The following is a 12,370-nucleotide window of genomic DNA, read 5'->3' on the forward strand; positions in this document are numbered from 1 at the left end:
GTGAATCAAAGTACTTCAAAATTCCTTAATGTAAGTGAAATTATCCCTGAAACAACAAGCTGGCTGTAACTCATGATTTGATACTCAAATATAACTAACTACAGATACGCTGCTCTAAAGCTGCACTCGCTCTCATCTAACTGCAATGACACTATAATTGGTTTCATTTAATCAGCAGAGAACAATACTGAGACTTGCTTTTAAGTGTATAGTGTGAAAAAGCATTCAAAAAGCAAAACTCTCCATATTTTGAGAATATGTAGTTCAACCACACAAAAAGTCCTAGCATGAGTCATTTCCAAGACTTTTGTACTGTGAAATAGATTTCCTAGAAGAACATTGAATTTAGAATTGTAAGCATAAAGAACAAAGAACATGTGACATCATTCAAGAGTTTCAACCTCTAAGTATAACAACTTTGGAAACATCAACTTTGACAAAGATGGATGTTTATGATATTTGGTTAATAAGCAGTGGGTTTTTTTTTTGTTTGTAAAATGCATTATTGTAGCTGAGCTATTAGTTCAGGAAACTTCATTTTAAGTTCAAGTTGTTGAACAAAGTTTAATTTTAACCAAAATTTTAAGGTTAGCAACCCAACAAAACTGGCAACTAATATTCTAAAACTCACAACATCGAATCAGATGTGCACAAAATAAATTTTTGCTTCGTTGACAAATTCAGAATCTTGGTGAAATGTATCACACACAATTCTGTTATGTTTTAATAAAACCATGAACATAAAATGCACAAATAAGGCATGTATCCTCTCCCTTTTCTTAATATGCACGGAAAATATTTACCGAGCATTTTATGGCTATCATGTTATTTTAAAGGTTCATAAAGCATGCTGGAACAGTAATGTATATAGGAAGACCAGGTTCCATACCATGTGTCCCTCAGCTCGAGCTTTGTTTTGCATGGCTTCTCTCTTCCGTTGCCAGAATTCTTCAACTTGCTTTTCTCTTTCTGCAGCTACCCATCCTTTTTGCCTGAGTAATTGCAACATATATCAAGCTGAAAGTCTCCGAATATAACACTCCAAAAACCAAACAAAGAAAAAGAAAAACTAACAACAGCATTTACACGTTAACTAGAACGCAAAGAAAAAGCAGCTTTCTACGAGTAAGACTTCTTCTAAAAAGCCCTTTTAATCAGGTAAAACACAATTCAGACTTTCACAAAACCTAAGAAGGTAAGATGAACTAGGTTAAAAGAACAACTAAAAAATCCAAAACACTGTATTGTCTTTCTATATCCTGGTCACCAAAAAAAAAAAAAAATCAAAGGCAAAACCAACATAATGTCATAATTTCTGAAATTGTCTCAGCTTGTTCCATTACTGCTATCACTTGTGAAAAAGGACATAGTCCTTTAAGGTTTTCCTTTAGAGATGGGCAAGAACTCATCACATGAGCCAGTCAGCTAGAACCATACTGCAAAAGTCTTTCAAGTCTAACCTATACTTGGAGTAAGAGCTTCTACCCCTTGGATAAGCACAGTGCTAGTATTCTGTGGGTATTCAGGAACTGCTTTTGTGGGGGGATTTATGTTTGTTTTTAGAGAAACAGGGAAAGAATTTTTCCTACTGCAGAATTAGCCAGAACAGGATGCTTTTTCATATGTTCCCTCCCAGGTCAGGCACCACTGTAGGTGGATAAGGCAGCAATGTTCAAGTTATTGTAACTGAGCACCTGGCAAGCCTCCTTGTACATATGATCATTCTGTAAGGCATTGAGTTTCTGACAAACTAGTTAGAAGCGGACTTAACAGGAAAGCTTTCCATCAAGAAACTGCAGACTGGCGTTAAGAGATTCTAACAGAATAAAGAAGCAATCTCCTTTCCCTGGCTCCTTACCCTCTTCTGACTGAAAAGTAATGGGAGTCCAGCAACAGGCTGGAAGAAATTGGAATAAGTTGACAACAATAACTCATCAGGCTGAAACAGTTAAGGAAGAATCATTTTGCAATACAGGCGCTATTACTGGTAAATCCCAAATGAATTAGCATGCTAATTAAAAACCCTTCCATCTTGTGGCCTTCTCCCTCCTCCTCCCTCCCCACTCCATCCCCTCCCCAGCAATGAGGAAATGAAACTGTATTTCCATTTGCTGTAATTCACTAAGAGAAAGTCAGAGATCAAGTACTTTGATACAATAAAATGAATCCTGTAGCTGCTCTGAAAATACAATCTGGTCCACAGAGGTGTTACTGGGAAAGAAAGAAACACTTGATAATCTTTACATACAAATATTATTTGACTTACTGCAAGATTTTGACTGAAACTGTTCATTAACTCCTTGAGTGGATAATAAACTCTGTCAAAACACCTGCCATACAGGTGAAGCTTAGCTTACAGTATCGTAGAAGAGGTGCTTCCCAAGCAGAAAACTGTCTCATACCAAGTCCACAGCAAATACTTATTCCAACTAAACTTCTTGATGATTTGTTTTTCCCTACTCAAAGGGAATCATATGGCTTTAAAAATTTTTCAGCTAGATTTCTTCTGGGCTACATTACCGTCCAAGAGACAACTTTTAAAGATTGCTGAAGATGTATTTAGTTTTATGTTATATGCAGTAATATAACCAGAAAGATCACAACTTAAGAATTTCTCAGTTTCTTTAATATATACTTTAAATCATCTGTCTTTAAGAAAAGTTCCATTTAAGTTCTTTGTTTTAGCTAAACATCCTGAATATCTTTACGTTTCACCTTCAGTTGAATCAATAAAGCAGAGGAGAGAAATATTATTGTATTTGCTAGGATAATAAAATTATCTCTAGATAATAAAATACAAATATTTAACATATTTTAAATACTAAAAAAGTATCTCAATACTCAAACAGGAAAAAAAAATCTCTATTTGTTTTGAAACTTCTGCCTGGAATTCTGAGTGTTTTTGAGTTTATGGATTTCAGAACTAACGAATCATCATTTCCTCTTCTTCATCCACATTTTACTGATAATTTGCAGACTTATACTATATTTCTTCTGCATTTAAATACATTAAAAACATTTTACCTAGTTGTAGCCAAATAGCGTTTAATACTGCCAGATGCGTGAGGCAAACATTAATAATGTTTCCTCAGGCAGACGTGATTGGGGGTTGTGGCACTGTGTGCAAAGAGTTGAGAATAAGCATAGGAGAATGAAAAAATATCTATGTCAGATGGGAAAATACATTTTCTAGTACTGGGGTGTATCAGAAAGAATTTTAAATAGCTCACAATGGCCCAAATTGCTATACAGAAAAGAGTATATACCTTCTCTTTTGAAAGATCAACATGTGCTACCGTAATATTTTTGTAAATTTTAAAACAGAAAACCTAAAAAGTAATATATATTACACACACATACATATATATATAAAACTGAATAAAATAAAATTTGGAAGAACGTTTTCTCTAGCCACTTCCTTTTCATCACACTACCTCCACTTATTCTTCCATCCATGGAACGCATTTTTGGATCTGCAGAAGTTTAGATCATGTATGAGAAAGTTTTGTCCCTCTAACTGAGAAGCTTATTCAGTGAGTAATGCTCAAGCACTGACTTACTAAAAAGAACATTTCCCCATTTACTGCTCTCTAGTGCAAACACAGTCCTTGGGGCAACATTAACAGATCTGAAAGAAAGTAAAGCAGCTTTGAAAAAACTGCCTGAAAGAGAGAAACCACGAATGAAATACTGCTTGCTTGCATATGAGGTGCATACGCACTTTACAGTAATTGCCAAGACTAAGTATCACAGAAGCAGAAGTTGCACTGCATTATGACACCTGGTATTCACATCTTTTGAAGAAAGCTCCTAAAAATTTTCTGCTCACCAACAGACAGGGGAGCTAAAAAGTCTGCAGCAGCAAAATACAGGAGAGCTTTCTAAGTGCTCTATGCTAGAGAATCAAACGCTTAGACAGTGAGAAGGCACTCAGAATGAGATGAAAAGTGGAGGAAGCACCTTGGCCAGTAACACAGAAGTAGAACTATGAAAAAAGAAAAGGAGGCTTGTGGCGTTATCTAGACTGTAACTGCACTAAACCACGCATTTCGGTCAATATCTTGTCCAGTTACAATTGTTAGTGACTTATTTTTTCTGCTGTCGGGGAAGCCAAGGTATCCATTGGTTCTAAAAGAATTGTGGTCTGTGAGGGACCAACACACAAACAGACAGCACGGTACCAACGGATAAAAGTGGTTTTGAGACATCTCAAACTACCAAATGAAACAAGACACAGAACAGAAGTCTAACACGTAGGGACATATTTATGGATTATCATAGTCCAACCTGTTTGCATTGGCTTGTTTAGACACCTCCTTCAATCTTTTCATTTTTTTCCTAATTGCATCAGCATCAGGTAAATGGTGATGACCTGCAGGCCCCTTAGGAACTCCTGGACGTATTCCAGGTGGAATTCCTCTGTAGATAAATATGTACAGTAACTTTCATTACTTTCATCTAAAGCAGACCACATGCAACTTCTAATGGAAGGTAGCCGTACCTTTCAACAGCTTCTCGGCCTTGTACACCTGCCCTCCATTTGGCTTCCCTCTCTTCAGCTACTTTAATGTTTTCCTTTTGCTGTTGCATCTGATCAAAAATAGCATGATAGTGTTCATATTGTCCTCTGGAAGACGCAGGAAAAGGACCAACACCTCCACCACCACCATAATATGGTGCCTGGAAATTAGAAGGGTTAGGATGGAAATCTTAAATATTGGTCTTAAGAAGTCCTTCCAATTTCTATCTCCCTAGCAGAATAAAAGCATTACTACGTTCTGCAACAATTCTGATTTGGTGCTAGTGCTTTTATTTCTGGCATGTTCCTGTTTTAATACACCAAAACAAGACTGATAAATTAAAAATCTACTTTCCAGTTTGCACTCCAAAACAAAAGAGTATTTACCTCCCTCTCATAATAGTTTAATTACATATGTGACATCTGTCAGATATTTTGGAAGTTACTGGTAAAGGTTCCACTGAAGCGTAATCAGAGATAGCTGATGTTCTACATGGCATAAATCAAGCTTTTTGCACAAAAGCTAAAAGTGATACAGCGCTAACTGAAGTACTAATGAGTAACTTGTATCCAAACAGCCATTTAAAAATAAAGCTGGAAACAGTTAAGCACACTTTTTGGGTTGCTCAGCAGCATTAAGTTGTTATTTCAAGTGCAGATTTATTTGAGAATCCCATTTTTACCAGCCTATAATTTGGTTGCATTACCAGAATTGAGAAGCTCCCCATCTAATGCTCAGATTAGGTGAACATTTACCACAAGTTACTCCTTTATGGAAAACATTTCTCTCATTCTCAAAGAATTAAAATCTCTAAAGAATCTCCATGTAAAAATAAAAAAAAAATGTTGCAAGCAGCTGCAAATAGTAGTAGCCAAGGATGGATGCAGAAAACGTGAAACTGGCAAAACAAAGTTAAGGTTGTCAGCACATGCATAAAAATGTTCACTTTATACCTGTGGGAGTGGTCAAATAGCCCATGATAGTGAATCTATAGAATTTATTTTAATAAAAGTGTAGATGTTCCTTCCAGAGTGGTCTGAAGTATTCTACGTACATTCAAATAGTCAGTGCAGATGTGACAGGTTTAAAATTGCCCATTTAAAATAAGTGTTCTTGAATAGATTATACTTGACAAGGGAATTTAGTTCATGTTCTTAGAGTTTCGATTGCTCACCACCTATTAATAGCTCCTTCTTAATCCATATGATAGAATGCTGACAGAAAGATTTATCCAGGCATTCAAATAAATACGCCAGCATGCTATTCCTCCAGATAAAAATAATTTACTATACAAGCCTACCTTTTTCTACAAATCAAATGCAAAGCACTGCTTTAGTCACTATTCAAGGTTTCACCTATAATTGTTAGAGTTCAGTTTTCAAAACGATTATCTAATGAATTAGTATGATCACTCTCTAGGCCAACGCTCTGGAGCAGATGCTCATCAACAGTCTGCAGAACAGTTAGAGCCCCTGCTAGAACCACAAACCCCAAGTCAACTCCTGGTCATCTTCTTTCCCTACTTCCCTTCAGAAACAGGTGCCAGCATCTAGTCTCTCAAAAGGAAGACAGGAAAAGAAAATCATGCAGCCTGTTACCCTTCTGTGCCTTCATAAGAGGCTATGCAGCCTGCATTGATGGAAAGTTTGCATTGTATGGAAGCTTGCATTGTGTCTGCAGCATTAACTTGAGAGAAGGGATGTACAGGACCCAGAAGATTTCTTTTGATTCCCCATTCAACCAGCACCTGCTACTTCTGAAAGTCTGTCATTTTTAAGTTTGTTTTTATATCTAAACTTTATCTATATGATACGGCACACATCCAAAGATGATTTCTATTTTGAAAGAACACAGATAATTAGTAAATAGCTAGTGAAACTTGACCACATATTTGTACTCTCTTCATATTCTTATTGTACATGGAACAGAAAATAAAACCTGTACTCATTTTAACTCTACTCTTCATTCAGAGCTTGTTCACTAAAACTCCACTAAACATTTAAAACAAGTATTTGTCAGAATCATTAAAATACAGCCATTGGTGGCAGTAATCCATTTTATACTGTCAGATAGATTTGCACCATGACAATACTTAATTCTGCACTGGCTCTGCCTGATGAAAGTGGAGGACTCAGATGTTAACATTCAAGGATCTTCAAGAGACTGACTACTTCCCAGAACAGTTACATTTCCATGGAACTGAGATACACAAAAAGAGGCAAAATGAAACCGTCACAAGAATCAGATTAAGTTGTGTAATTCAACTGTGCAAGAAGTGAACTTTCAGGAAAAAAAAAAAAACATTTAAAATTTACTCAGGATTTTTTTTTCCTCCCCATCACAGCCAACTTTTCAATATATACTGACATTCTCATTTATGTTGGTAAAAAACAGAAAATGCTCAGAAGCATGTTTTAAATACTGGGCAAATGGTCCATTGGCATAATATGAGAACCTGGAAAACATTTCAACAAAAAATTTCAAGAATAAGCCTGAATGTGAAATAAACTGTTCATGCATAGATTCAGCACAGGAAAAGTAGCAAAAGCAGAAGTGGAAAAAAGAAAGGGGAGTATGAAAACCGTCTCTGGCAAAACCCAGGAGATTCTAAAATTTAATAAGTATTAAAAAGGCAAACTGCACACGATCTCCAAAAAGGCAGGGAAGGAGCGTTATACAATCTCTCTTAGAAATTATCCATAGATTAACATTGGGCAGCTCTAAGAGTTGAGCTCCAAGAGCTGATCTTTCCGAAAAGAGAAGCCTAGGCCAAATAACCAATGGTGGGGGAGGCAAAGGGAAGGGAAACAGGCTACATCACATTTCTGCATCTGCTGCCAACCTTAACATCACCACTTCCACCTGAACCAAGCACATTCCTCCATCCTTGTTCCCTGGCTCTGTTTATTCGTTCCATCTGAAGGAGAAAACAATAAAGGAAAATATAATTCAAGGAAACATTTTACGTAAAACACATTTTAAACATATTTTACCCCTTCCTTTTCCAGTCTTCACATCTGGACTGCCTTCAGTAAACTGGTATGCAATTTATTTATTAAGAAAAATTAAATATATGTAGTAACTGGAAAATTGAACTATTCTATATTCCTAGGCAACATATAACACAACACACAGCAAAATATTTCATTAAAGTTATTACAGGTACAAAAAAAAGGGCAGAAGTATACCTGATCTCGCTGGCGTTTTTCTTTTTCAGGCAATTCTAACCTTTTCTTTTTTGCAGCTTCCTGAAAAATAAGCATATAATTGGTATTTATTACTGAGCCATTTTTCTTTTAAGTCTCTGTCAATATCGGTTAGTGCTCCAATGGCTGGGGTATGCCCATGAAGACAAAAATTAATGTTAGGTAGGGGAAAAAAGAAATAAGGAGGAAATGTTTGCAGGTTTTATTTTTTCATCCTTGTTCTGGACTTAGCTTCTGCATAGTTTGAAAATTCACAGATGATTTCATTATACCTCAAACATTTTCCTCCTTTCTTCTGTATTTATTTTCTTCCCTGGAATTGGAAAGGCCTGGATAAAAGGTGAAACTTTAAATTAGATAGTATGAGAGAAATCAGAGAATCCGAGAGATTCTTTAACCCACAAAACAGTATGTGTAAAACAGGGCTGACAATATTATTCGGGAGTTTTTAAATTAAAAACACTGCTAAGATCTAGGATTAACGCTACTGTACTTGTTCATCCTCTACTGAGATCTCTCTCTCTAGAAAGCTGAAGGTAGTAATTTTTTGGCACTTTTGTCTTCATTTCTCTCCTCTGAGAATGCCATTCCATACTACAATCTGTTCATATTATTTCTAGGGTCCCTAGATATTAAGGTAAACTTTCATTCAGAAAATAGATTTACTAGGTTATCCTGAGGATCTTTGCTTGGGTAACATTACCCAAGTTCTTGCTACCTATGGAAGAGGTGAATGAAGCGACTCTCAAACACCTAGTAAAGAAACAGTGGTGCACAATAAGCTATGCATTTATTCTAATCTCCTTCTTAGATAACTGATGGTTACTAGTAAAGCATGTTTACTCTGACTATAGAAGCACACTTATTTACAGCTTCATAAATTTTTTGACAACCTAAAAATCGTATCAGTTTAGTACTTTAAATGAAATAGGAAACCTTTAGAAGGTTTAGAAACCTCAGCCAGTGTAGTTCCACTACAATGAGCTAATATCAGTAAAACAAAGGAAATTATTGTTACGTGCTCCTTTGAAAAGCCAGTTAACAGTTGCAAGATCAGACTACCCTGAAGGGACAGCAAAGAGAAGAGGATTTATATGACACTGTAGCCAATTTTTCTATGCTACATCTTATCTCTAGTCACTAGGTAAAATCCATGCAAAGAACATACTAGAATGAAGAAAATATATAGACTCCTGTCACTGTGAAGGCTTTGGGTCTCTATGTAATGGGTTGGTTTTCGGCTGGCTGGGGAAACTGATTATAAGCAGCTGCAGACTAGCAGATGATCATGCAACCAAGCCTTAAAACAGAAAAAAGCATCATGGTCTCATAGCAACACACAGCAGCTTGTTCTCTTTTTTAAACTGTATTTTAGGGAAATAAGGCTTTTGTGATCATTGACAATTTCCCCCCTAATCCTCCAATAACTTTTGAACGTCAAGGATAACTTCTATCAAAAATTTGACAGGTGTAGAGAGATACGTTCTCAATATTACATTCTCAGAAGTGTCGTGGGGAGAAGGAGAAAAAAAACCACACTCATTCAGAAGAAAATTTCAATTAGTTCTCCTGCTGAGAGTGGAAAAAAGCTGAAGTGGGAGCTTCCTACCAATTGTTTGGTCTGTGGCATGTGCATGTAGTTCAGACCTAGTTGTATCATGTAACATCTCTTGGTCATGAAGCAATTAAAGGAATCAAGAGGGAAAAATAGGGTGTTTTTAATGTAATAGGGTGTGTAGAGATAGGTGACTAGAGGGAAGATTAGAAGTACTGTATGAAGGTATACAGAAAAACATTTTTTTATTAGCTCATGGAGTAAAGTCTGCAAAACTCCTCATCTGCTTATACAATTTCTCCTCCTGACAACACTTTAGAAAATAACTAAAAAAAGTTTTCTAGGGTTTGAAATTTGGAGGTTTCTCTTGAACAAAGAAGAAAGATTCAAAGATTCTTATCCAGTGACAGTGATCGTGGTATAACTGATAGGTTTCCAATATTTCTAAGGGAGGTCAACACCAACAGAGGGAAACACATAGAAAGCAAGCATTTAAACAATTTTTTTGCATGTGTCCATATAAAAGATATTTTGAAAAGGAATGCCTAATATTTTCATATCATTTTAATACGTACAAACAAAACAGCTCAATTTAAGTTACTTGGGTTCTTACCTGTCCGTATTTAATCAATGCCTTCTTCTCAATCTTTTTAGGCGCATCAGCAGGTTTCTTAATCATTAAAGGCACTCTGTATTTTGCAGCAGGCTTGGTAATTTTCTGAGCTGGTGCAACGGATGCCAAGCTTTGTCCATGAGCTGGTCTTTTTGCTAGACAAGAGAAGACTCTTTTACAAGGATATCCAGGCCTGCCAATGCACATCTCCCTTTTTGCAGCTTTTGGGACAGCAGAACTCGAGAAGAATAGGTGAACTGATAACCATTTCATTCATATGAGCTGATATGTGCAATATATCCAGTTGTCCAAAACAGCTTTCCGAAACCTCATGCTTGATAAGAAACAGCAGAACACAATCCCTGACCTTTTCACTTTGATCATTTCACTTTAACCTGAAGAACCGGAACTTCTTATTCCAGCTGCCATGTTTTATTATCCATTTGTCAAGGACGGGGGAAAAGCATTCCAAATGGAATTCCTCTAGTGGCATGTCTCCACCAATGACACTGGTCTGCACCCTGCAGAACTCAGTTCAGCAAAAGAAGAGTCCTAGCAGAGCTACTGTTTCAGCAGCCTTTGGGGATATTGTTCCCCTATAAAGTTCCTGCAAATATGCCAATATCATCTTGCAAATTTGATTCTGTGCTAGAAGGGCTGTTTTACTACAGAATAGCAATGAAACACTTGCCACAGGATGATCCAAAAAAAAAAAAAACCACCAAAGCACCTACCACAGCTCCAAATGATTACAAGAAAATAAAATGAAATAAAATGAGAGGAGAAGAAATTCTAGTTAAAAGGAAGTAAAGTAACCAGTACAAGAAAATGAATTAAAAACAGATCATCTTGCAAAATTGAATCACAAACTGATTTGCTACCAGTAGCAGAAATTTCACTGCTTTGGGCTGTAGTCAGGACTTAATCTTGGAATTAGTAACAAAATATCCCAAATTTTGTAAGAAATGGTATTTCTCATTAACCATTTGCCATTAATAAGGCAAACCCCCCTACAATAACAATATTTGCAGTCTTTACTATCTCTTTAAATTTTGTAAGTGTAACATACTGTAAGAGTAAAAGTACACCTAAAAGTGTACAGACACATAGTTTATTGGTATGATTTGTAGGTTACATACATCCAGCTCTCCAGGAAAAGAGGAGTATTACTTCCCCCTGTTTTCTCTTGAAATTTCTAGAATCGTGTACTAAAAAAAAATCCCAAACAATAGAAGAACAGTGATACATTTATACACATACTATCTTACCAGAACTGAAAATAAAAGTACTTTTACACACTTGATTACCTGGTGCAGCATGAGGTCCCAACTTCTGGAAGATTTTGTGACTGAACTCTTCTGCAATAAGCTAAACAAAAAGTTGAACTGTTAGCAAACAATATTTATGTCTGAAGCTAAAAAAGGAGAACTCCTTTTCAGAAAAATACCTATACTTTTTTAGTAGGCTTCTAACTAATTGTATCTGCTGTAACCTAAATTTAAACGAATACTCAACTCTATGCATTGAATTTATTATCACTAGAATTAATATGAAGTTGGATTCAATATTTTAAATCATTTCTGGCAGAATATTCATATGATTTTAAACAATGATTTAGTCTAACTTCTGGGCAGCCTGGCACTTGTTACCCCATTTATAAACTAGCTAACTACAGCTGCAAGAAAATTAAATGCGAACACCAACATGGTTTTGTGCATAGTTTATTTTAGACTTCTGTATAGTTTTCAAATCTCATTTCAATTTCTCAGACAGCCTTGCCTCAAAAAAAAAAAAAAAAAAAAAAAAAAAAGAGTCCTTCAGAAATGTTTAGGCATTTTTGTTTCCCTATTCTTTTCAAATGGGAAGATGACTGTACATATGGATTTCTATTAACAACATATATGGAGTTCTGTTAGACACATTAAGTATAACAGATCGTAGAATATCCTTGTTGAAGTCAGCTACAACAAAGTAGAAGAAGGAAAGCTCGCCATGTTCTTATACTCTTCACTAGGCATTTGTTTATGGACAGTGTTCATGTCCCACAGCATAAGGAACAAGAGTGATTTTTAGCAGACCTAGCACTGTGTTCTCACGTGCTAACTTCCTGCTTTCAGACTTCTTACCAAATTCAAGTGCATCAGGTAAGCGATTCTACAGACCACTTGCAGAACATTCAAAGGATGTCAACAGCAAAAGAATTTTTATGATGGTACAGCTACACACAAACAGATAAAGGCTATACTACAAACAATCTTTCAAGACCTAAAGCATGCCAGGAAAGCATAGTGTTCTGACAATGATTATTAGCAACGCTGACTGGCTAATCACAAAATCCCAAAGTTTTAAGGAATAGTCTTTATAGAACCTTGACCTATCCAGATGATTTTGCTTTACTTAGAGATTACCAGCCAGTTACAATGGATGTTGGGGGGAGTTAAAAATTAAAAAAAAAAAAACTAAAACTAAAAACAAC

General features: G+C 36.0%; 1 protein-coding gene across 28 annotated transcripts in view; it reads right to left on the bottom strand.

Moving 5' to 3' along the window:
• Positions 1 to 12,370, bottom strand: part of NEK1 (NIMA related kinase 1) — a 51,236-nt gene that overhangs the window by 25,578 nt on the left and 13,288 nt on the right. For 9 of the 28 annotated variants that reach the window (XM_068942456.1, XM_068942448.1, XM_068942458.1 and 6 more), the window contains exons 10-16: positions 11,202 to 11,262; positions 9,895 to 10,049; positions 7,709 to 7,768; positions 7,363 to 7,437; positions 4,502 to 4,680; positions 4,288 to 4,419; positions 890 to 992 (exon numbers count right to left, since the gene is read on the bottom strand). In XM_068942456.1, the coding sequence (XP_068798557.1) occupies positions 890 to 992; positions 4,288 to 4,419; positions 4,502 to 4,680; positions 7,363 to 7,437; positions 7,709 to 7,768; positions 9,895 to 10,049; positions 11,202 to 11,262 (765 nt within the window). The remainder of the gene's footprint in view (positions 1 to 889; positions 993 to 4,287; positions 4,420 to 4,501; positions 4,681 to 7,362; positions 7,438 to 7,708; positions 7,769 to 9,894; positions 10,050 to 11,201; positions 11,263 to 12,370) is intronic. The other 19 variants (XM_068942473.1, XM_068942464.1, XM_068942471.1 and 16 more) reach the window with 3 other exon arrangements.

This window comes from Struthio camelus, chromosome 4, assembly GCF_040807025.1.
Source record: "Struthio camelus isolate bStrCam1 chromosome 4, bStrCam1.hap1, whole genome shotgun sequence".
NCBI lineage: Eukaryota > Metazoa > Chordata > Aves > Struthioniformes > Struthionidae > Struthio > Struthio camelus.